The sequence below is a fragment of the Pezoporus flaviventris genome, unplaced genomic scaffold, assembly GCF_033815535.1.
Source record: "Pezoporus flaviventris isolate CSIRO_AGI_PZ_B2104156 unplaced genomic scaffold, CSIRO_AGI_Pfla_v1 ptg000064l, whole genome shotgun sequence".
NCBI lineage: Eukaryota > Metazoa > Chordata > Aves > Psittaciformes > Psittacidae > Pezoporus > Pezoporus flaviventris.
In genome coordinates, this window is record NW_026892612.1 from 504062 (window position 1) to 530450 (window position 26389).

Here is a 26389-nt window from a genome sequence, read left to right on the forward strand (position 1 = left end):
AGTAAGGATCTGCTGTTTATGCACAAGGAAGTCTTGGGTAGGAGAAGGGTGGAGAGAGGGGAAACGTAGTTAATAACTTTATGCAGGTTACAAGACTTTCCATAAACCTTTCACTGTTGTTTCCCAAAGCTAGTAAGCATGTCTTCCCCATAAGAATACAGAGTCTATTCTTCTAGGTACAAAACTAATGTCTTCTGAACCAAACACATTTGGGAGTCATGTATTAAAGAGGCAGATTATGTACATGGATTATCTTCCCTCCAAAACATAACAAAGACTGTTGGCCAAAAATCTTTATGGGCAAAACCTGAACTAGGCAAGGGCTGGAGTGATCATGCAAGGTATTACCAGGGCCATTAGCAGAGCTGACTAGAAGCAGTATCTAAGTCCATTTAAGGGGAAAAGCCCTAGGGGATTCAGAAAGGGTAATATGTGTGAAGTAGTTACATCAAAGTTACTCAGGATTTTAAAAACTGTGAGTGCAAAGTGAAGCCACTTGTCTTCTGCAGGTGGGCACGAGTGGGCCTCTTACTGAGGTGTGTGCAAACACCTGGCAGTGGATTACATCAGAAGGCACCAGGCTTTCTTAGTGGCGCCCAGCGGTGGCAGCCAGGCCGTGGGCACAAGCTGAAACACAGGAAAGCCTACTGACACCTAAGACAGCAAGTTGCTGTGTGGGGTGATGCACTGCAAGCAGGTTGCCCGGGGAGGCGGCGGTCTCCTATCCTCGATGGCGCTCCAGCTCCAGCCGACCCGACCCTGCTCCGCGCCGGGGGTGGGAGGAGCGGCCCACCAGGGGTGCCCGCGGGTCCTCCCCGCCTCTGCCCTCCCCTCCCGCGGCAGCGGCTCGGCTCCCTGCGCCCCTACGGGGTGCCGAGGGGCCGCGCTCATACCCGCTATCGCTGCCGCCGCCTGCCCCGGTTAGGCGCGGCCGCGCCCCGCGCTCGTGGCCGCCGTGCCCGCCCGCCACACCGCGCCAGCCCCGGCTCCCCCAGCGCGGAAGATGCTGCGGCTCTTCCTCCTCGCCGCGCACGGTAAAAACGGCGGCTTGGGGCACGGGGTGGGCCCTGCTCCGGGCTCGGCGAGGGCTGCCGACCCGCGGTCCCTAGGGCGGCAGGGCTGTGACCGGGACTCGCTTTGTCGTTGCAGCTCTGAAGCTCGCCGGGGCGGCGTTGCTCTCTCCCGGGTCGTGCAACTTCGAGGACAGTGCCTGCGGCTACGAGTGGGACTACGCGCATCTGCCCTGGGCGCTGCATGGGGAAGGTAAGAGCGCTGCCGATCCCCGGGCGCACATCCCCCCTGAGGCGTACAGACCACCTCACTCGCGCAGCTCCCTCTCCCGGGCGCTAGTGTCGCCCCCCGGTCGGTGCAGTCTCCCCGGTTTGCACTGCTGGAGCACGGTGCCGGGCTGCTCAGCTATCCCAGGGAAACTGAGGCCGTCTGATCCGTCCCGTCTGCAGTTTCCTTTATCTGGGTGACAGTGCCCTGACGACTGATCTGCCGTTGCTGCGGGTAGGCGACTGTCCGTATCTGCATCCGTCTGTCCACGGCCCAGAACAAGTCTCTACTCAGGCTTCTGCAGAATGCCTCCAAAACCTCCTTCCTATTTCTTTAATGCTGGGAAAAGGTGTCTCATCAAATGGGCTGTAGGTAACTTACACTCTTCCTGTCAAATTCCTATGAAGCTGCATTATTGTTTTTCTAAACATACTTTGAGTTCTACAGAACAAGCGGCTGCATTCTCAGAGCAGGAGACAATCTTTGTGAAGAGTATCTTTACAACATGTTCAGTTAAGACACTTTGTCTATTTTATGGTAGCTATAGTTCAATAGGAAAAAGATAAGCATTAGTGTCTCAGTAATTTTTCTTAGACTTTACAAAGACTGTTGAAAGAGAGAACAAAACCCAGTCACTGTACAGAGCTTCCATGCAACTGTAACTCTCACTTGGTAAGTTCTTCATGTAGGCTCTTGGTTTGACAGAATCAATGGGAGCAAACCAAAGACTGAACAAAAATAAATACAACATGATTATAACTTGGCTAAAAAAAACACCAAACAGTCTTGCTTACAGTGTGTTGGTGACAATGTCATTCATACAAAGAAAGCTGTGCTCACACAGTAAAAGGAACTATGTGTTTTCAAAGTTTTTAAACTCTAGAGCAGGTGGCAAGAATAATGAAGAGGTGAGTACAGATACAAAGAGATGGACTCCCCTTATTCCCCCTCATTGGTTCCCTGTTCAAAACTGACTGGTCCAGTTTTGTCATTCCACTTGTTACTCAATTGGTAATGAAGCTTTTTTAAATTCTTTTGTTTCTAATTTGTATCCAGATTTGTACCAAAGTAATTCACCTTAATTGTTTATTCTTAGGTTAATCATTAGGGTTTGAGAATGACTCAGAACACTGAATTAGAAGAGGCTGTGAGGATGTAATGAGTAAAATAATTGCTTTTTCTCTGAGTTTTTGTTATTTAAGTATACATAGATTTTCCTGTATTTTTTGAAGGTGTACTCTTGTAAATCTAGTAAAATTTAGTAGATTTAGAAATCTCAGTTTTCATAGATGGGCCTGTTAACATCATGCCCTCTTAAGCCACCTATCTGGGAAACCATGCGTCCTCCTTGTGATTAACAGGGAGCCGGGTGGTAGTAGTATTGATTCAGCTCCAAGGGACTGTGAGATGCTGAGAGGAGTACCTGCAGAAATGGATGTGCCTCATGTTGTGCATATCCATGCTGCTGTGTTTCAAGAATCAGGGAAATTTGACCAGAGATTTGGATCAGCACTAGCTGGTCTACCTTTATGTGGCTCACAGAGCCCTATTTCAGTTGTTGTTTGACTTTTCTATGTGAGCATAAGCATACCAGTGGCTAGATAGCTTCTGTCGTCTTGTTTTTCAGAGATATACAACTGAACTGTTATACTCTGGGAGCATATGTGGTATAACAGCTCTCTTAATAGGCATAGTTCTGTCTGCATTTCCATTATGAACCTTTTTTCTTCAGTCTAATTTAATAATAGTAAGTTGTTCTGTGCAAACATTTGGCACACAAGGGATTAGCCTCTTCAAAAATATATTCATGGAATCATCACAAAATCTAGTTGAAAATAGTTAATCCAAGTCTATGTAGCAGCTGTGCAAAACTAGTCTTCCTTCGATGCTCTTTTACTCTTTTATCTTGTAAAACAGTCCTCCATTTGGCAGCACTGAGCCCTGGTATTTGCAGGTCAGTGTATGTACATGTGGTAATGTACTGTGGCAACAGAGGAAGTTGAGGATGGGAGTGGCAGCTTAGCTATGAATTGTTGCACTTCTTGTGTGGCTTCAGAATTGTTTTATAGTTTTAAGATACTACTTGTAATATAGAGTTATATACAGCAAATCTCTTATAGAGATTATCTGACTTGCAGTGCAAGTTCTTTCCTCTTTCAAATCTCTCCATAGTGTGGTCTTGTGCCAAACTATCATGATGATGTAAATATAACTAAAATCCTGCCCAGAAATTTCCACTCCATACTTGAAAGTTTTTTGCCCAGTTGCCAAAGAAGCCAATATCTTCTGAAGGGACAGAAACAGAAAGGAAGTGTGAAGTTAAATTCTGCTTTTGTTTACAGCTATGCATTCACACTTAAATGAGTAGGTTTCTAAGGTTCAACTGTTTTTTTAAATGTCTCTGGCTTCTCTTAGTTATGCTGGTATTTCTGGGATAAGAGGGGTTTCTGGCATTTACTTTTGGAATTATTGGTTTATTTGATTGATTTTTTTTTTTTTTAGCTAAAGTTTTTATACCTATAGTTGGCTGCATTTTAAGGCCCATTTGAATCAAGTGCAAAAGGAAAATAAAATCAAAATAGTCAGTGCTAAAATGGATAGCTATTTCACTCTTTACTGCTTCATTCAAGACTGGCAGATCAGGCCCTAATGAAGTGGGTGTTTGTAGGATAATAGCTACACAAGAAATAACTCAGGCCTTTTACTGTGATACCTACCTAGTGGACCTGTGCTGCCATAAAATTCTGCTTCGCTCAAACCCTCTGTAAGCCTCAAGCTCTTACATGGCTCTGAATTCAGGAATAGGACCTTCAAGTGTTAACATCAAGGTGCTCTTTTAACTGTCAGCTTTTTGAGTCAGTCATTTTCTAACTCAGTGCTTGTATTTTAGAATTATAAAGATTTTTAGCAGACAATCACTGTGCAAAGAAAAATGTAAAATATAGAAACAGCTGAGGATATATATTTCTTGCAAGCTTACCTATGGCTGAGAAGCGCACACCCAGCTGAGGTCACTGCCCAGGTTGGGTAAATATAACATCATGCTGGAGGCAGCATGTTTCCTAATGTGCCAGTTCTCTTTTGGTGTAATTTGGGAAATCCCATGCAAACATGATGTGCTTCATGAAGTGGGTGATTGTAGGATACCAGCTACACAAGAAACACAGTAATGTTGTTGCTCAGGAAAAGGGCATCATCACGTAATCCTGGTTCTCAAATCTGATGAGCAACAGATAAATTTGTGTGTGATCAGTGGACCAGTGATGCAATCTGCAAGCTTGAAGTGATTTGCTTGTACACATAAACCAAGGTGTCAGTGGTCCATTTTAACTTCAGAGGTGTAGCCATGCTCCCATAAATATTCTTGCATTCATTACACCTCTGAACAGATGATTTATTTTTACAAATCCAGATACAGAATGTAAGACAAAGATCAGACTGCTTGGACCCAACTAATAGATGAGAAATTCAGAAACCAGTTCTATATCCATCATTACTGTGTTATTTAGAGATAGCTGAGAAGCTCGAATACCATGCTGCTTACCACTAACACCTACAGGTATATTTCGCATGAGTTCATGTCCAGTTGCATTGGAGCATAAAGTTTTGCAGGTGCATAGCAGGTGGTTTCCACAGGAATTTACTTCTGTGTAAGTAGTGTATGTATTGCAAGGGGAAGACCTGCTTCATTCTAACACTTACTGTCAAACTTTGTATGATAGTATTTCATCAAATACTCTTGAGACTTTGTTTAAGCAAATTGTACATTTATTTCAGAGAACACATGTGCTTTGTAAGCGTAAAATAAATGAAGATGCTGTACCTAATAGGAAGAAATCCTGAGCAGAGTAAAAAGTGAAGCCATGTAGACTCACTTGAAGTGTCAGTAGGAAACACAGCCTTATACCTGCTGCAGCCATTCTGCAGGGTTGGATTTTGGCATTTTTTGCTTTCCTCCCAGCCCCCTCCAGCACAGACCCAGCTATAACCTGAATGTGAGAACATCCAGCTCCTAGCATTATACAGACAAGTTTCATTAGACACAATACCTATGGCATGTCTTTTCTGTGACTCTGGACAATGTTTTTTGCCAAGAATATCTGTACAGCATTTGGTGTTCCTGTATCTATGGGCATGTTTTGTTCTCAATCTTCCCTCATTTTAACAAAACCAGTTTTACAGAACTACAAATAATGTGCATTTGGGCTTTCAGCTTGAACTTGCATTAATAGATTTTGCTGTGCTGCATCTGCTTGCCTGGATTTAAACATAAGGTAATAAATTTGTCTACAACCACTGCAAGCCATAAGGAAGGTAGTTTTTTCATACTAGCAATGTGCTTCAAAACACAAGTGATCATAGTTAAATGTTCCCATCCATTGCCAGTTGCCCTGGACTTGGGGCTATTTTAGTAGTAGGAGCAACAGATTTTGTACAGTTGTCTCCTTATCACCTTGACTCTTCTGTGGGGTGTTCTTGAGTGACTTTTGATATTGACATTCTATAATGAGCTATGTGGCACTCAACTGCTAAAGCTGTAACTGGTAGTGGATACTGCCGTGTGCATCTGGTTCTCATATGATCATAGAGAGCTCTAAATGTATAGTTTTGTGTCTGTTCCTTTCCTTCTAAAATTTTGGGAGTGTGTATTACTTCAAATGGATATATTTTAATTGAGTGCATTTCAGAGTTGTTTAATAATGTTTTCTCTTTCTGCAGTATTCCAAAGGAGAATACCCTTTAAAAAGAGATAGGTTTCATTCAGAAGAGTGATGTAGTAAATTGTGATATATATATAAAAATAGCCTGATTTTCTTCTCCCTTAAACATGTCTACTTTTTGCTGCATTAGTCCAAGTCTGTTTCTGTGATACACTCAAAATGGGCGTCCACCAGGGAACAGTTTATGGTAAGCGAGTAAGCAAGCAACATCACTAACAACAGCGTCAGGAAACCAAACTTGTCCTTCGGGACATACTTATCATATACCTACACTTCAGCTACACTTTAAGATGGAAAATAATGTCAAGAGGCAAGGACAGCCATCCCAGGGCATCAGATAAGTCAGGCATGAGAGCAGCAGCATAAGGAATCTCAAATCTAAACACTCCCTGCATAGCATTTAAATAGCTTGTATTTACAGCTGTGCTATATGACTTAAAACTGACCTCCTTTGACTTAATCGCTCTTGTTTGGAATGCAACATCATTCAGTTGTAATATGCAAAGTTAATGAAACAGGTAACCACTGGTGACGCTAGCTTTTGTTGCACAGCAAGCACGATTTATATCTGATGTGTTCTGCATTGTGCTCAATTACCAACAGATAGACTGGGACGTCTGTAGTCTCATGTTTTTTTCCAGCTCTCTGCAGTACTTTCCTGTACATAGGCAAGGAAGCAACTTGAAAATATTAAAAAGGTGTAACACTGCTGGCTTTGTACAACCCTAAGATTAGACGAGTGGTCTCACATGTTCACATGTGATAACTGTAATAGGGAGCAAAGTAGAGGGTAATTGAGGGAGACTTGCACCAGCTTGTACCTAGCTGGAACCGAACCAAGCTGGCATTCCACAATGCTTGCTTGCTGGCAAGGTTTTCAGCTAATAAATCCACCCTGCTACGGGAATTTATTGGTTTGGGTCTTCCAGACCTGTAACCTGGGTATCTCTGCTCTAAATGCCATGTGATAGAGTGGAGAAGCTGTTAGAACTGGAACACAGTCTGTTTTGCTTTGAGTTATACTTAAAATGTTTGTCTTCCTGGCCAAAATAATTGCAGTTAGAGTGACAACTCTTCTTCCTAGTCACTCCCAAGGAGGAAAAAAAGAGCTGACTCTCACATACTTCTGGTACACTTAGACCCTTGTGCTTTTATTTCTCCTTCACCTCTTTAGTGACATTTCTCCTGTACACTCCGCTTTGACTACTCAGCCACTACTCTTGTTTTAGCAACTCATTTCTTCTTGCTATTTTCTTGTTCAGCTTGTCACCAGCAGCTTAACAGGCCTTGCCACAGCCTATCCATTGTCTTGCTGACACCAGCAGGAAACCAGACATTTTGCTTGCCCAGGTATTATCTTCTATCATAGGCTTCTGGACAACAGTGTTTTTATGGAACTATGCCCAAATTACAGGTATTAGCATACTTTCTGATCATTGTCAGAGGCGTGTCTTGTGCAAAAAAAGATGGCTGAGAGCTCTTTATGTTCATGGAGGGCTTCAGCAGCACCTGCCTGTGCGTGACACTTTCAATATGTCTTGGCTTTCCATTTGCAGTAGGAGAACAAACTAACCCTAAATTGTTATCAGTGAGTCACTGCATGAGAGATGAGTTTCAAAGCATTCCTCTCTTCCACAGCATAGTAATGTTTTCTGAAGTGTATTTTCACATACAGATGTTAATGATTCAGTGCTTAGAGAGTCAACAAGCCATTTTAGTGCATTTTATGCTGAGCTGTGGTGGCTGGCCATGAGGAAGGATAAACATAAAATTAGCGATTACTGAATATACCTGCAACTCCCAACAACAGGCTGAGCTTTGTTTTGCATGAAAACAACTGAAAATAAGTAATTTACCGTTAGAATCTGGGGAAAAAAAAACCCAACCTGTAGGATAGCAAAACAGTTTTTGGAAGTTGTGATGGAGGCCAAAAAACCTCAGTCAAACAAACAATTTGTATGTAACCCCAGGTAAAAACTGATTCCCTCCACATAACAAGGTTTCTAACTCATGAGTAGGGTGGAGCAACTTGTACAATTCTCTGCCACTGACACAGCACTGTAAACCACACTTAGTAAAAACTGACCTGCAGCTTCATGTTTCAAAATGCTGCATGTTTACAGGAAAAACATCTGTGCACCTGTGTAGCAGCTACTCAGTATGAACCTTCAGCTCATTTAGACACAACCTGGGCTAGCTTTAATTCGTAATGCAACAGCGCATGCTGGTAGCACAGCCTACCCAGATAGACTGCAGTCACACCACTGCAGCTTGCACATGTGTGCAAGGTGGCTATACCCTCAGTTTCCTTGAAAGGCTGTAGGTATGTGAGCACGTCTCAGACAGATGCTGGAGGGTGAGATACAGCTTCCTGGCTGAGATCACAGCTGTTACAGCTGGCTCTGATGGAGATGGATAGGGCCCAGGATTAGGAAATCAGTCTAGATTTGTATGGTTATCTTCTCCATTAATAGAAAGTTGAATAGTGTGTTTTCAGCTTCTGTTATAAGCAGGATGGATACTGACCTTGCAAGTATTGTTGAAATTTGATGAAAACAAGTACAAACATGCAAAATCACTTGCTGAAAACAGCTAGAAATGTTTTCAATTTTCTTAAAAAAATAAAAATTTCAATGAATTGACCTAAAGTTTCTTTTTAGGAATTTCAGGGTGCCTGCATGGAGTAAGTTTTTGTATCAGTAAAACTGGTAACGGGCAGTTCTTTGTGATCACTGTGGGGGTCATGTGTTACACTACATAGTTATTTTCAGCACTGTCAATTTTCAGTATAAATTTTGGTCAATTTCTAATGTGGGTCAGGATCTGTAGTGAGGAAAGGTAAGCTTGTACTTGTGCTGAAGGGTGACCACAAACATTTAAGAAACATTTCTACTAATAAAAAAGACCTTGTATATGGTACAGACTGTTCAGAGTTGTAATACTATCAGCCTGAAAATACACTAATAGTCTGATTATATAGGGTGCTATCAAGTGGAAATCTTTGAAAGCTTATTGAAAAAAAAATAGCTAAAACCAGTTGGAACTAGTTGTGTGTGTTCCCTCTTGTTCTGTAGTTTTCCCATTATATTAGCTTCTGAGATTTTTTATCTGCTGCCACCGTGTGCAATAGTGTTAGTCAATGCTATGGTTTGTTGACTGACTAAACTCATCAAAGGAAGTAATTCTCCAGATTTCAGTAGAAATGCTGAAAAGCATACTTCAAAAATGTTTTCAAAGGAAAAAAAATAATTTGTCTCTTTGTTGTATAAAGGCACCTTAGCCAAGATCAGTTTAGAAATAGGAAGCCTATGCTTTTCTTCCTAGAGAAGTAACTGGAAACAGCTGCTGAGGCTGTAGCGTTGTAAGCAATGAGAAGAAGCTGAAGAAGAAGGGAAGAGGGCTTCCAGTCCTAACTTGAAACTTTTTCAATACTTTTTGCACCTATTTACATTTCACATACCTGGAAGTTCTGGTTTGTTTATTTTTTTTGTTTGACTTTTTATATGTGTAAGAACCTCATAGAGAAGCTGATGAAGACTGAAAACTGGTTGAATGTTTGGGCCCAGCCCAGAGGGTGGTGATTACTGGATAGATGCCTGATTGGAGGCCAGTCACTACTGGTTTATTCTAGGGGTCAATACTGGGTTCTATCATGTTCAACATCCTTATTAATGGTCTGGATGATAGGGTAGAGTATACCGTTGGGAAATGTGATGATGACACAAAACTGAGAGGAGTGATTGGTGAATGGAGGGACATGCTTGCTTCCAGTGGTACCTCAACAGGCTGGAGGAATGGGCTGTCGGAAACCTCATGAAATTCAACAAGGAGAAGTGCACCTGGGGAGGAGCAACCCTGTGACAGAACATATGCTGGGGGCTGCCTAGTCAGAAAGCAGCTTGGCAGAAAAGGACCTGCAGGTCCAGGTGGATACAAAGTTGAATGTGGGCCAGAAATGTGCCCTTGTGGCAAAGGCAACTAATGATGTCCTGGGCCTCATTAGGAGGAGTGTTGCCAGCAGGTCAAGTGAGGTGATCCTTCCCAACTGTTCAGGACTGCAGAAATCCTGTCTGGAATATTGTGTCCAGTTCTGGCCTCTACAGGATTAGAAAGGTACAGACGTACTGGAGAGAGCTCAATGAAGGGTCATGAAGGTGGTGAAGAAACTGGAGGATCTCTCCTATGAGGAAAGTCATAGAGCTGGGACTGTTCAGCTTGGAGAAAAGAAGGCTCAAGGGTGATTTTGTATAAATAAATATAAATACCTGAAGGTTCTTGAAGATTCTTTGAAGGTTCAAAGAGGACACAGCCAGGCTCTTTTCAGTGGTGCCCCATAACAAAACTGGAGGCAACAGGCATGGACTGAAATATAGGAGGCTCCCTCTGAACATCAGGAAACACTTATTCACTGTGAGGGTGGCTGGAAGATAGTGCAGTTTCCATCCTTGGAGATACTCAAAAGCCATTTGGACATGGTCCTGGGCAACTGGCTCTAGGTGTCTCTGCTCTAGGTGTCTCTTGAACCAGATGACCTCCAGAGTTCCCTTTCAACCTCAACCAGTCTGTGATTCTGTGGTAACTTCATAATTTTTTAACTGAAAGCTAACAAAAGCCCCACTGCGGTGGCCTTTCAGACAGACCTCCACCCACAATGGAGAACATAAGAATTTCCGGTACTTTGTAATGTAAGAATTAAAGAGAATATTGACATGTATGTGTATGTCTGAATCCATTTATGTGTATTTATATATTGAAATCTCTGCACACTCATTCAAGAGAAGACATGATAGTTTGTTGTAGGTCCTGTTAGGTGAAGGATCTCTGAATTGTTGTTAATGGGATATGAAGAACTTGTTCCTTAGTGGTATTTTTGGGGCTTCATTATCATATAGCTAAAGTTTTCTAATGCTCACGGCTGCAAGGTTTCATAGGAAACAGGTAAGTTAAGGTGCAGCGCACTCTAATGCATTTTGCAAAGGGGTCTGTTCATCATTTCCTACTTTTTTTTAGTAATTCACGTTTGAAGACTTACTGTCTTTGGTGTGTGCTGTTTTACACATAGTTGTTATCCTGAAGAGGCTTTAGCAAGGCAGTTCTGCTCCATCTAATCACTCTTGGCAGACCATTCTGCAAATGAACATCCTTGACTGAAAGTACCATCTCACTTTGGCTGTTTAGCCAAAGTGACTTGGGTTCATTTAAGGCCATACGACAGAGTTGACAGTAATTGGCATTACTGTTTAGTGGAGTCAGCAGGGAGGCAGAGTGTAGACTCTTGAGTTGCTCTCAGCTCATCAGAATAGGTTCAGGCAAGTGATGAAACAGACGTAGATGTCTACACTGTCTGCTTTGCATCTGTTTGGGAAATAAAGGCCTTAATTCTCCCAAGCCATATGTCCCCAAGATGACCTACAGTTCATTATCAGTATTTATTACGGTTGTCAGCTTTTTGCAGATCCCTTCTTCTCTCCTTCCCCATGTGCCAGGTGCCAGAGAAGTGTATTCTTTACTTTAAAGGTGTAAACTCTTGTGGCAAGCAGTCACAAAAATTTATAAGCTCTAAGTAGGGGCTGGAACTGCAAGACAAGATACTTGAAGACACATTTCTGTGTATCATGCTATGCTTCACAATATTACTGAGACCTTTTTTATCCCATGAAAATCATATCTGAGTACCCAAGTGTAAGGTGATAGCCAATTTTGTCATGTATGGTTATGACAGAGCAACAGTGAGAATCTGTAGCAGAGCTGGGATAATGCCATTGTTTTTATATCTTGCCTATACAGTGAGTAATTTTACATTACAGAGCCCTACAGTTTGGTGCCTTCCTTAAGCGTTCAGTAGAAAATTGACTCAATACAGGCAGCAAAAAAATGAGCTTTTAGTACTGCTCATGCTTTGAGCCGTTACTTAAGCAGTATACTCCCATGGCTGCAAACAAATTTGGAGCCTTCCCAGTAATCAGGAGGTAAATGGTTATGGTTTTCCTGAATGTAAACTAATTTGTGCTAGTTTAAATTCCTAAGTTCTTGTAAAATGAAGTAGAGGCTACCTTAAGTGCTAGAAATGTAATGAAAACTGTAAATACAAGCATCCTGGTACCCAGATTTTTAAAGTGTGCCCAATATGGCAAAAACAAATATGTTTAAGAAAACCAGATTTATCTGACTTATTTTTTTGTCCCTTGGATATATGCCTTGGAGATATGATAAGGTCCAGGGCACAAATAATGATAAAATCTGTCAGTATGCAGGACAAAGTCTGTGTCAGTATACTGGTTTGCTTAGCATCTACATCTGCAGTTACAGATTCAGCTTCAAAGTACTGACAGCAAACCAGTAGTAAACAGCTTCATGTATATCCTAGAAAACTTACATGTAGCTTTATGAATGCTTAATTTTAAGCTGTTGCTTACAGCATTTCAAGCAGTGTGAGCTGCAGAATTTCAAATATGTATACATACAGTTAGTCAATGCTAATCTAAGATGTTGCTTTGTATAAGATTAGTTGAAGTTTAGTTATTACAAGCAGGAGGAGTTCAAACACATGATTTTTTACTAGTTCCTATATAGCCGTTGCTTTGCAGTTTAATTCTTGCAAGGCCTTTTGCAGAGGGATTTCTTTCCTGGCCAAGCTTAAGTGGAAACATGAGAAGACTTATACCAACACCAGATTGCTCTCTAAATATAGCCTCTTCCAGTGTCTATTTTAAACAGAAAGTGTCAAACTGGAGAGTTATTAGGGCATTAACTGTAGTTTGTTTGAAAAAAATGAGAGACCTTTGCACAGTGAAGTTGTCACATATGGAAATAAGATGAGTGGTATGTGTAGTTTGATCACCACATGTAGGTAGAAACCAAAGAACTGTAATCTGTATTTGTTCTTATGTAAAAAAGCACTCATGAATTTGGAGACTTTACAGCTGGTGGGTGTTCCGGCCAAAAACAGAGTTACATGATCAGTCATGCCTTACTAGCAGAAGACTCCAATCTTTTCCTGTGCTGGGTCATCTAGATCTTTTTCTGTTAGCTAGCCTTTCCATTGTCACTTAGCTTTTGTGCTGTTTCTTTTTGATATGCCGTTCTGTGGTTTTTGTTAATTCTGCACTTAGGAAGGGACTTCACTGCTATGCCTTTACTCAACCTGCAAGTTAGTCCACTATTTTTAAAAGAAATGACCTAGCTACTTACTGCAAGATTGCATGTGGCACCCACTTGTCAGTTGAGGTATCTCTGTTTGCTACTGAAGAGAGAAAGTGAGAAGAGAGGAAGAGCTCCAGGCGAAACCCTGAGCAGTAGAAGTTTCAGAATAAGTCCATGGTTTGAAAATGTTCAAATGATTCTGTAGAAAGAGAGGAAAAAAAAAAACCAACAAACTTCATTTTGAAACTTGCTGGAAAATTAAATTGTTGCCTGCTGGACATCTGCACTGGCTGAACCTCCCTCTTTGAGGCCTTTTTCAGTTTGGTTTCTAATTTCTAGTTTATTCAGTGTGTATGACAGGTATCATACTGCAGTAAACACCCTGAGAGGGAAGGGTGACAGTCTGAAGGGTCTTCATAGTAACGCATTGCTCTGACCTGTTAGAAGAAGGCAACCTCTAAGATCTTTTGGAGGGAGATGTTTGCAGTGTACCTGCACAGTGGGTCTGTACATTTCGATGGTTACTCTTCTGACATGTTGCTGAGGAGGCTGCAGGATGTGCACAGGAAATCTGCTGCAGGGTTTCCATTATTACTCCTATTACCCATTGAGCTACAGAGCTGCATGGGCATGGGTGAGTCTAGAGTGACAGAGATTGTCTCAAGTCATGAAGGCATTAGACAGATCACAGTGAATCTCTTGAGAGAGGGGTGCTGAAGGAGTCCAGGTCAAGAAGGAATTGATATGCACCATGGAATTTTTGTACTTAACCTGAAGTTATGGCTCTGCTTTTTAACCAACTTAGCTTTTCCAGCATTTTATGAAGGTGAATTGTCAAACAACAAATCTTAAGATTTTCCCAGAAAGCCACAAGAATTATAAAAATTATTAAATCCCAAGGCCTCTATCCCAGCTGTTTCTGCTGCCCATCACCTGTAGCTGATAGTAACGGCCTTGTGTCAGCAACATGTCTGCAAGCACCCATAACCAAAGAGCAATAACCTGTGAGGGAGGATAAATCCTTTTATGTATTGAAAAGCTGCAGTAACATTGCTCTGGGACCTTCTCTTCTTCAGGCTGAACAAGCCCAACTCTCTCAGTCTGTCTTCATGGGAGAGGTGCTCCAGCCCTCTGATCATCTTTGAGGCGCTCCTCTGGACCCACTCCAACAGGTCTACGTCTTCCATGTTCTGGGAACTTCAGCTTTCTGGGCTTTCTGGGGTGCGAATGCACACTGTGGGCTCATGTGTGACTTTTCCTCCACCAGTACCTTCCCAAGTCCTTCTTTGCAGGGCTGCTCTTGATCCAAACATCCAGCAACCCCCCATTCTGCATTGATACTGGGGATTGCGCCAGCTTGGGTGCAGGACCTCACACTTGGCCTTGTTGAACTTAATGAGGTTCACACGGGAGCAGTCCCTGAGTGTGCCAAGGTCCGTCTAGATGGCTTCCTTTCCCTCAAGCAAATTAATGCCACCACTCAGCTTGGTGTCATCCGCAGACTTGCTGAAAATGCACTCAGTCCCTCTGTCTATGTCACTGATGAAGATATTAACCAGTATTGATCCCAGTATGGACCCTTGAGGGATGCCACTCTACTGGTTTCCATTAGGACATTGAGCTTTCGATTATAACTCTTTGGATGTGGCCATCCAGCCATTTTTTTATACATCAAGTAGTCCACCTATTAAATCCATGTTTCTCTGCATCAAAGATTGTTCCCGGTATCTGAGAATTTCCTGAGGTTAACAAATGACTGCTATTTTTTAATGTAATAATTAATACCTGACTCATCTTGTGCAGGCCTTGAAATTTATTGAACCTCATTTTTATGTTCAGCTATGCTACCAAGTTTCTTTCATAGTGGCACAGAAATTACTGCAACAGGTCTATTTGATGAGTACAGACCTGTCGTAGTATATTTGTAGTATATGTAATTTGGTTGCAGTGGAATTTTCTTTCTGTTTGTTTACACACTACAGTATTATGATTACGTCTGTTCGCATGATCTGTTGCCCAGTTTTCCGTATGTTGTGATTCTATGGCAACATTGTACTAATACACAGTATGACCATGTAGGCAAACTAAAAGTAAAGTTTCAGCTCTCCTGGAGTAGAAAGTATGCTTCTCCTTTACAGTTAATGTTTATTAAAAGGTCTCCCTGAGGCTAAATTCTAGCACTTAACTCTGAGCTGTTGTGGAAGGGCATTCTAAAAGGTGAGGTGTGATTTTATTTGAAAATTCATGCTGTGATGCTACAATGGGAATCTCCTTCATCATTGCTGCTGCAGAAGAAGTAAATGATGTTAACCAGCCACTCTCAAAGTATGACTAGTTTGGTTTAACTCGTTTGTTTTGATACAACCAGGAAGTCCCACAAGAAGGGCAAGTATCTTTAAAAAGTGGCTCACAGTCGCTTTTCAATGAGAAAGACTTGCTAAACAATTTCATTGTCCTGTCAAATGTCTATGTACACTTTTTCCCTGAAAGGAAAGGATATAAAATGTTCCCAGAAGGAAATGTTGATGTTAGGGATTTTGGATGTCCTGGAGATTCAGCAGAGGGGTAAAGAACGCAATGAGCCTGACAGAAGACACTCTATTTATGCATTGTGCTGGTCACACCAGCTATAGCAAGACTGCACACTGTGTTCTGTAGGTGAGTGCTTGGTGGGGAATGTCTTCATCAGTTTTAACCATGAAAATTACTCAATAGGGAATGGCAATGTCTGCCTCACATCCTGCAACAGAGGACTCCTTTCCTGTCTAAATGAAGTTACTTGATGCTTCTTGTGACACATTTCCTCCATGCCAAAGAGCAAATGTTAAATGCCAAGAGGTCTACACAAAGGTGCAGCGGGTTTTGGCAGCTGCCAGCCGTCTGCCTGTCACTGATTTGCCTGTCTGCGGGCTTCTTTGCTGTATAGTTATTTTGCATTATCTGGTGGCAGCCACAGGGTTTGCTTAATATAAAAGGTAGCTTGTGCTTTGAGTTTCTTTCCAGTGATCCGCTGGCAATTCCTTGGGCCATGATTAAACAAAGTTTCCAGTTGATACCGTTTGTTTTCCACTTTTGTAGCTGATGCAGAAGTTAAGTCTTTGCATAATACTAAATTACTTATGGAAGGAGACGCAAAAGTAACTACAGGTTTATTCTCCCATTAAGTAGCTAACCAGAGGTTGAGCCATTCAGTTAGATCAGTTTTCGGTAAGGCTCTGTGGGTTTAATTTTCTCCTGACTGGTCTTCATGTGGCACAGAGATGTAGAGGAAGAAAGCAGGTGTGACATTTGTTGTATGCTTCCCCTCCTGGACTCAGTGTATATTCTCCTGAAACAGCTTGGCTCATGAGTCTGAGAACAGCAGGGAAGCAGAGCCATGTTCCTCTCCAGAGGGTTGCAAAGACAACCACGGGCATTTCTTGAGGCCAGTTTCCTGACTTTAATACTCTATACTTTGCCTCAAGAGTCAGAAGCATAACAAGGAAACAATTCCTTTATGTGTAAATATAAAAGATATTGCAGACTTTGATTTTTCTTTTAAAAAGGATTTCTAAAAAGCCGGGGGGGGGGGGGGGGGAAATAAATTCCTGTAAAAAAGGAAATAGAGCACTTTTAAAAGAAAGGAAACAACCATGCATATGAATATCTCATTGGCTGCTTTCCTTGTGTTTCATGCTTGTATCCCTTGCTCAAAAAAACATTGATTTTTTTTTGATTCTTAAAAATTTGCAGAAAATGTAGTTACCTGTTTGTATGGTGTACTATATTGACACACACCCATCATTATAATTTTCCTTTTTAAAAGTGAAAAAAAACCCAAACCAAATAGCAAAGTTTTGGTTGCAGAGATCTTGTGAATTTACTTTTTTGCTAAATTATGAATGTGAATATTTTTATCCTTAGATGATTATTGTATACTACATCAGCTTGAATCAGCTTCTTGGTAGTGTCAGAGACCAGACTTTTGACGGCTGGTGTGTGAGACCTTGTGTTTTCCTCCCTCAGAGCACCTGCAGTTACAGGAATACTGGCTCAGTACTTTGGGTTATTTCAGTATCACACATTGAAAAGTTGTCTTCCCCAACCCCGACCCCCAAGTTCCCAACGGTCATAAATATTTCCCTTGTTTTCCAAGATGAAACTTGGCAAGCATCTATTCTTCTGGCCTAGTTTAATGTCAGCTTTTGAGGTGGGGGGGAGGAACAGCAGCTCTGGGATTTTCAACCTCTCTATGCTGTGGAAATGGGTCTTTCTCCTGCTCCACATTAAAGGGAGAGGCTGAGGACCATGTCAGAATGCTGCACTGATGACACATTCCATGGCAAATGTGTCTTGTGTATGACTTCCAGTGCAGCTGTCAATGTTTGGTTTATAGCTTGGAGAGAGGCTGCAAAAGACAATCCTATACTTTCACTTCTAAGAGAATGGCAGCATATGTGTGATATTTGAACCTAAAATAAAGGTTATGGAGCCAGCCTAATCACTTGTTAACATGTAATGAGGAGTTAATTGCCTCTGCAATCCCAGAGATGTTCATTGATGCATCTCGGGGAGTACAACTGCAAGTTTCTTCTGTAAACACTGAGCTTTCTCTGTGGGCAGGCAGCACAAGTTCCTGTCTCTGCAGGGTAACAGGCAAAACTGGTGGGATCAGCTGCTAGGAGAAGTTTCTTGACACCAGAAAAGCAGTGAGTCACTGCCAGTGACCAGCCAGGCACGCAAAGGTTTCAGCCAGCACTGTCAAGTGCAGAGGGCGGTGTATGGGAGCACTTGCATGCACACAGAGTGAGCTCCTGATGCCAGTTCCCCCCTATAGGCTGCGTGTTTTCAGAAAATACTCCAGCAGAGAATTCAGTGTTCCTGGGGAAACTGTAAACATGCAGAAAATGTACTGGGACCAGTACTGAATGTGTTCATTGACTCTGTTTAAACCTTGGTTGCACCTTCAAGTGTTCCAGCATTTGCTTTGTCTCAAATAACTTCTGAACTACACTTTATGGCACACACGGCACTAAAAGGCTTTCTCAGAAAAACTGGACTGTGTTTAGAAAGACCACACAAAGCTTGGTAGATGGTAGAGCAAATTTGTTTCTGCAGGGTTTATTTTCGGCGTGGTTGCTTTTTATTCAGGATAAATACATGCTACTCATCTGTTGTTACAGCCAATACCAAAACCACCTCAGGCAGTCCTGCACACTGAAAAATGGCAGCAGGGGCTGGGAGGGCATGGGGTGAGTGTCTTCATGTGCTCATTTTGCACTTAATTCTTCCCTGCTCATCCATCTGGGATCACTGTTGGGTACTAATAGCCAGCTGGGAGGATGTTGGGATGGATCTGCTAGGCCTTTTGGGGTTCTTTGATTACATTGTGAACAATAAATCAGGGTGCACATTTGCAAGGGAACTGTGCCATGTGGGTAGTTTTAAGTGCCCAGTGAGATTTGGCAGCCCAAGTGCGCAAAGGTAAATTACTCTAAATGGTCTCTTATGGATCTGTCTAAAGTTCATTAACATCTGGGTGATCACCTTAAACTATTTAGGATGTAAAGTAACTAGAAAGAGGCCTAATAGACAATAATCCAGTAGGGAAAACCAAATAATAATAATAAAAAAACTAATGAGGGCCTGTAAACTCTAATACTTTGGAAAGCAAGTAAGCTTTTACTTACTTTGGCAGCAAAACTGGAGTCATTGGGGATATCCTGTAGGAAACAGTGTCATGAACTGGCAGGGTCAGATTGATAATGACCAGTTTATATCTCAAGTGCTATTTCTATCTTGATAAATTTGTCTTATATAGATCAAATATAATCTTATAAATACCCTTGCAAGTGAATGCCTGAGGTTATTACTAAATATTCACTGGAATGACATTACAGTAAGTGCTGAAATATGCCAAAACTTTCACTTCTGAAGTCATCTTGGAAAAAAAAAGCAAACAAACAGAAATATCTGGGGCCTGTCTAATCATCTGCGATGACAAGTGCCCCTGGCAGCTGGAGAGAGTGTGAAGTGGCTGCCTGGAGGAATTTATTTATTGACCATTGCCTAGTGAGGGGAAACAGAGAGGCCACCACAACGTGACAAACATGTGAACAGTGGACTGAGCCAGACAGATGGCAGAGCCCTGTGCATAATCAGGGTGACATCCGATGGCCTGAGAAGAATTCAGATGTGTAAGGTGGTTCACTAACTTGGACTCACTCTCAAAGAAGAATTTGAATGGCTGTTTTAATTAAAAAAAAAGCCCAGCAAAGCTAAAATTATAAGAACTCTGTTGATTAGAGTCAGCAGTTAGATACCTTGTGGAAAGCAAAATACTGGTTTCTAAATCTCCTAAATGCCTAAACATTCACAACATTCATTGGCATCTGTTTCATACTGTCCCCTTAGACTGGAGTTTGCACAAGGAGGTGTTTTTTGCTTTTGATACAAAGTCATCCTTACAAACATAATTCTGGGTAGTCCAAATGTCTTTCTTGGAGCAAAAGCTCCACAACTGAATCTCCTTCCAGTACTAGAGACTGCAGCTATTGAGGCAGAGGGGAGGGAGTCATAGGGCTCCTCCCCACGGCATTCTGTAGAATGCTTTGTGAGCTTTTGAGTTTTGAGACCAACACTGAATTTATCAATGCCCAGTTTTCTGCAATCCCTGTAGAAACTATAAGGTCTTTATGGGATCAATGAATACAAGCAAGGTTTTTTTTTTGGGGAAAAAAAAACCAAACCAAACCAAACAACGAAAAACCCAAACCCAGAGCAAACTTTCATTCCTGCCTTTTGATTTGTATCATTTCATATTTTTAAGATTATCCACTCAGCAAAGAGTGATAGAGAGTAATAATTGAAGAATTAAAAACAAAAGCTCAGAATAGCCTCGATAGGTTGAATTCTAGGCTTCCTGGGCTGCAAAATTAGCTTCTTACTTAATTTTGCCAGTTTAAAGAGTTTCTGTGTAAGGGTACGCAGCCAAATGTTATTCATGTTTTTTGACTGAAGCGCCTTTCAAGGAGTAGGGTTATAACTACAGCCCCATGCTCAGCTATCAATGGATGTACTCTACTACTGAGTAAGAATATGTATAATTCAAAGCGTACTTTCTGCTTGAAGGGAAGAGGCAGGAAGATGGGTCTGTTATACTTGAATGAAAAATCCTTTGGCAGACACCTCTGGACACAAGGGATTTGATACCTAGTGAATGTGGTGGTACAACAGGTTATACTTAAAGCACAAATGGCAAATGTAGATTTCAAGATTAAATGTACAACTACTTTCCATTCTCCTAAAATGTGCATGAGATGTTTTAGAGATTACAGTTATCTAATGTGGGGCTGTTTCGATAAACCCTTGAAAAACCCCATTCTCCAGTTCTGTGGATTTTGGCACGCTCTGCATTGTACACACTCACATATGTCTTCAGTTGCTACCACCTGCCTGCCAGGCAGGAACGATGTGCAGGACTGCAAGCCTAGAAGCATCCCTGGTAAACTGAAGCTGGCAGTGTTGATCTCTGAAGTGGTAACTGATGGGTGCAGTTTTGCAGAGCTCCAGGAAATACTAGCCGTGGTCCTGGTGGTTGCGATGTTCAACATCAGCAGATGTATTCCTTGGCTGCAGGTTTAGTGGTTGCAGATGCTGAATCTTCACCATTCCGTGTTTGTGGTCCAGGATGAAGCTTGCTAGGCAGAAGATGAGTCACTGAGGCTGCTTTCTTGCTTACAGTGGATTACTTGAGAGTGGCCATTGAGTAAACACAGCAGCAGCTAAGGGGCTGCCACAGCAGCAGTGGTGATAAACTAGTTACAAGACAGAAACCTCCAGCAGGTTTTGGAAACTGATGGTGTGGCTAGGCTGGTTCCCTCAGGTGACCTTCTACCAGGTTGCTGCTAGCACCCATCAGGGTCTGATTAGCTCACCTGCAAGCACACTGTAGCCAGCTATTTCAGGACATGGATATAAATATGTACCTCATCTGTTAGCAGCTCTGTATTTTGTGACATGAGATCCCCGAAGAGCCCACCATGAGCCTGTTAGTCATCCTAACGATTCTGGTATAAAAAAAAAGGAGTATAAACCAAAAATGGTTTATGGAAAGCAGGAAACTGAACTCAGGACTTTTGAGGCCAGTGAAACCAGGTAACTATTTCAATTATTCTTTCAGTCTGTGTAGGACTTAGTGCTCAGGTGAGTATGAGAGCAAATATAATTTATATCGGAAATCACATTTGCAACTTTCCTTGGAGGAATAAGACTTGTGTGGAAAGGCTACATTTTATTACTTAATCTGGCGTAGCTGAGAAAGATAGACAAGCATTTAGGTAGATGAGCTGTTCTTTAGGATAGTGCGGTAGGCCAAGTGATTTGACAGACACAGAGTGAGCAGATCCATACAGTAGAAAGTTTTGCTTTTATAGTGTTTCACTGAGTGAGTCCTTGTGGTTGCAAACACACACCAGAAGTTTACTGGTTGAGGGGTTTTCATTCTCCATGGGCAGTGTTGCAGCCTGGCTCAGGACCCCCCCTGCATGCTGAGATCTCATGCATGCTCTCTCATGCACCTAAGCCAAGTCATGCTGGGCAGATTTCTGTTCCTGCTCACCCTAGCTCCAAGGCTCTTTTGTCTTCTCCCTCCTGGGCCACTGCTTGCTGTGACAAGAGTGTTTCTGCTTCCCTGGCTGAGGGCAGGTTTGCTTCAGGGTTTTGCTTAGATGTGAGCACCATGGGCTTTTAGTTTAACCCTTTTGGAACATACCAAGGAAGTTTATCAACCATGAATTCTTTGCTTTTGAAGCAGAAAAGCATGATCTTCCAGATCAGTGTAAATTCTGACAACAACCAAATCAGGGTTGCTGGGGTTGGAGTATGTCTTCCTTACCTCTCTCAAACTCTTACTGCCATGACTGTGCTTATCACTCTGGTCTGAGGAGAAGAATAGCCCCAGAAACCCCCCTTCTTAAAACAAAAGGAGATGTCCCTTGTCTCATGGTCTGACTCTCCAGCTTCCTCCTGTTGGTTCCTGTATGGGATGTGGGCCAGCATTTGGTCTGGTTGCAAATCTGACAGGTTTTTCTTCAGAAAAGTGCTATTGTTGTGTGAACTATGGGTGTGTAGGTTTGCCTTCTGCAGGCTGAGACATGTTCAGCACATAATACACAGCAGAGCTCATACTACATACTCGTACTCATACTAAATGACAACATAAAGTAAGGGAATACTGTAGGAGTGAAACTACATACTCTTTGCTGAAGGATGGCAGCCCAGTGATGCACTCTGCCAGGACAAGCAGCTGTGCTGGAAGAGCCATCACAGTTCTTTCTCCTGTGTGCTTGATCCTGGTGGAAACATGATTTAGCAAAGGAATGGAGCTAGTAATAAAAGAGATGAGTACTGTGAAAATATAGATGCATGACGATTTCAACTTTATCTTGGTTTTATCTTTAATATTCCTTGTTCACTGGGAACAGAAACTGATTTAGGATGCCAAAGAATAAAGAAAAAGCTTTTCTGAGTTACTTCCAATTCAGAAATTCACAGCAGAGTCTTGTGCCTCCAAATCTCACCTACATCCTGCTCAAGTGTACTAGCTAAAAGAAATCATGGAGAAGGCTTTTTGAAAAATCTGATGCAAGGGAAACTGGAGATAGCAGAGAAGTATCTGGTAGCCTTTGTGTCAGCAGATAGAAAGTTGTCAAAATTATGTAATGAACAGCATGAAAAGGAGAATCAAGTGATGTGAGCAGTAGCTGATGTGTCAGTTGGAATACGCAGAAAGAAAACTTGAAAAGGATATAAAAATCCATGAGGTCATTGTGAAAGAAAACAAACCCACATGGCTATGTTCAGAACAAACAGAAGACCTGATAAAGTGTGTGCATGATGTCTCAAGAGGGAGGGCAAGAAGAGGACCCAGCTGTTGCCAGCAAGCTCTCACAAGTTCAAGCATCCCCTGCAGTGAAGCAACCCTCTAAATCAGCAACAGAAAGAGGCAATACAAGCTGGACTTGTGCCAGATGTTCATAGTCATCCTGACAGATGGAGGCTGGAATGTTTTGCCAGTATGGTGGTAGCTGTGATCAGATGCCACAGTCACAGAGTGTTTCAGGGCTGATTGTATTGCTTTTATGGTTTCTAACAGGCTTGCTAACAGCTGTATTTCTGAACTTTCTGGTGAGCAAAGGACAGGGCAGGAGCTGGAGCTGGTAGTTAAGCCCTCCTCTGGAAAGGAATAGGATCCTTTGAAGATTCATTCCTCTTGGCTGGGAAACACGACCTCTCTTGCCTGGTCTGGTGGCAGTGGCAAGCAAAGTGTCAAATGATAAATCTCCGTGGGCAGTAAAGTAAGGTGAGCTGGAGAGAAAGCTGCTGGGGAGCTCCAGTTGCCAGGGCTGTCAATCCTGCAGGAGGAAGGTGTGTGAGTGCTGCAGTGTTCATCACTGGAGGCCGTGCTTTTGTACAGAATGCCTTTGTTTTACATAAATACTTCTCAGCTCTGTGGAAGTTGTGTGGAATCACTGTTCTTGGCCCTGAAGAAGCTGAGCAGTGCAGGGGCAGATTTAGTGGGATTCGCAGGTGCCCTCCCTGGCTGGGAGAGATAGGGGTTCAGGCAGCTGGCAGCAGCCTGGCAGGATCACAAGCTTTTGCTGCAGAAAGGTGGCAGCTTTAGGCTTGGGGTGCCCCTGTAGACACAGAAGAGAAGGAAGAGCTTCACAGTAGCAGTGTATATCAGCCGCTGCGGACAACAAACACAGAGCACCTCCTGCTTCTCCATGCCTCAGCTATTTTCACGGAGCTGCTTTTAAGAAACTGCAGAAGAGACAAGGAGGTTTCCTATGATGACAACAGTAATTGGTCCCAGCATATACCATGCAGTTCTTCTGGTGTGAATCTGTGGCTTGAAGGGAATGAAAATTCCAGTTATGCCCTACAGAGTCAAGTAGCTTTAATCATGGCACCACCCTGGACTGAGCCTCTACGTTCACGAGCCAGGCTTTGCTGCACTGTGCCCCATATGCATCTGTCTGTCCCAGGGAGAAACTGCTGCCACAAGTCTCCTGAGGGCCAGGGAGAACTGGTTAAACACCAGCTCCCACAAGAGTGGACCACTGCTGCAGCACTTCCCCGTCTGCCAGATCCGGCTGGGGTGATGCTACTGGGAGACCCTCTGGGGGCCTGGGGGTGGACAGACCTCCTAGGGTCCAGCACCACTGGTGAGAGGTGATGCTTTGTCCAGTTGCCTGGGATGCACTGCTGGTACCGTGACAAGAGGTCTTGGTGGGTTTTGAGGCACCAGGTTTGGTGACACTGTGGCCAAGGCTGCCCAGGGGGGATGTGCCCCCCAGAACAACATTGTAGGCCCTGGTTAGGTGTTTGTGCAGGCTTTTGTCCATTTGATCGGTTTCAGGATTTCTTTTACTTTACTGAAATTGTAGCACAAATCCTTTCCTTCCAACTGAAAAGTCACTTGTTAATGCAATTATTTGCTTCCCAAAGCACTGCCTAAAAAATACTGAAAAAAAAATTGCACCTCACCCCCCAACTCTCCCTCTTCACTCCAAAAAGCCTTAACAAAATGCATGGTGACTGTTCCTGATTAGAGAGAGGATTTTCTTCAGAAAATCTCAGCTTTTCATAGATGGACAAATTTAACATTGACCCACACAGTACTGTTTTCCAGGACAAATTATCAGCAAAAAATGTCCACTTTAGTTGAAAAGTTTGCTTTCTACTGGAAAGAAATTGAATGAAAAGCAGAGTGTCGATTCTGAAGCTTTCCTATTCAGTGCCACCAGCCTTCTCCTAGGTTCACCCAAAATCTCATGAGAAGTAGCTGGTAAAATTTCTGTGCTCTTACTCAAACTCTGAAGCTCCATCTAAACCTCATACGTACCCAAGGATAGTCTCCATGTGCAAACACTTGCAAAATTACGTGTGCCTATCTATATCAGTAATAGTTTTAACTAACTTTTCCTGGAGATTTAAGGTTTAATAGGTCCTAAAAAATTTACTGGTTTTTTTAGCCTGTACAAAATAAAGCCATGGCCCAAAATCCAGGCACTGAGATTCCAGAGAAGTGGTTTAGATTAATTTTTGTCTTAAGAAACTCTGATAATATTCTTTCCTGTTTCTGCATGGGAAGTACAGAGAAAACCCAAACATGACTGGCAACTTTTAAGTCACTTCCTGAAACTTTTCTGTATAAATGAGTGCCTAACCAAATGTAAATTCCCAGACTTTTCCTGCTTCATATTTCCTTAATACTGTTTCTCTTGTAGCTCACTGCTTATATGCAGTTTTTCTTACAAAGCTGCACTGTTGCTGAACTAAGAAAACAGCTGTGTCAGATATAAACCCCATGAAGGGCCTAACACATCTGTGGTTACCCTCCCAAATTTTTAGAGGAAATATATCATTTAAAAGCTAACTGGTAATTTTAGTTATCCCAGCTGGGTTTTTTTCATTTGTCAGTGGAATTGGGTTTAGTTTATTAGCCACTGTCTGGCATTTTGTGTTTGTGTTATTTACAAAGAAAGCAATCAGTGTAGTTTCTGCGCTGTTCTAAGGAAGAAGTAGTGTTGCTGGTCTCAACCCCTCTTGACCTCCTAAGCCATTGATGCAATCACTGTTGACTGATGTATTGATGCTTATTTAGTAAGTAAATTTAAATATATATATATATATATGGAAAACCTGGGTGGATGATTCATGATATATCATCAGCAGTAACTGAGGGAGACTCTCTATGGAACTGCTTATTAGAGCAGTTAGATGAGAGACATGCATACAGATGGATTTTAAAGGTTTCGTTTTGTGAGTCTTACCGCTGCAGTGCATAGTTCTATTGCGGAGGGGTAGGTTGGAAACACTGGGTCCTAATCCCCCCTGGGCTAAATATTTTGCTAGGACATGGAGGAATGTAAATTGAACACATGCTTGGTCCTGTGCAGCTTGATTCAACTGTCAAGTAGAAGAGAATGAAGTTACACTGTAGGTAAAAAGTCATTGCAGAATGTTGGTAAAAAGTGCATTACACACCAAGCCTGAGGAGTGAGTGGTAAGGGAAATACATCCGAGTTCCCTTTCTCTTCTGGTTGTGTTTGCATTCACCAAGGAACTGCTGCCTGTTAACAAAAGGTCCCTAGCTTTTCTCATCTGTGAAGGAGCTTGTGTGGTATCTTCACCATAATGGCAAGGTCCCCATGCCATTCCCTAAAAATGGAAACAAAGTGCAGCTTTCCTGTACTTGCACA

At 42.4% G+C, this 26389-nt stretch overlaps 1 protein-coding gene across 4 annotated transcripts in view; it reads left to right on the forward strand.

The window, feature by feature from the left end:
* The first annotated feature begins 516 nt into the window (after positions 1 to 516).
* The window catches only part of MAMDC2 (MAM domain containing 2), a 58438-nt gene continuing 32565 nt past the window's right edge, over positions 517 to 26389 (forward strand). Inside the window, exons 1-2 of one of the 4 annotated variants that reach the window (XM_061470776.1) lie at positions 517 to 1034; positions 1150 to 1263. In XM_061470776.1, coding sequence (XP_061326760.1) covers positions 1004 to 1034; positions 1150 to 1263 — 145 coding nt within the window. In that variant the 5' untranslated portion in view covers positions 517 to 1003. The remainder of the gene's footprint in view (positions 1035 to 1149; positions 1264 to 26389) is intronic. The other 3 variants (XM_061470777.1, XM_061470778.1, XM_061470775.1) reach the window with 3 other exon arrangements.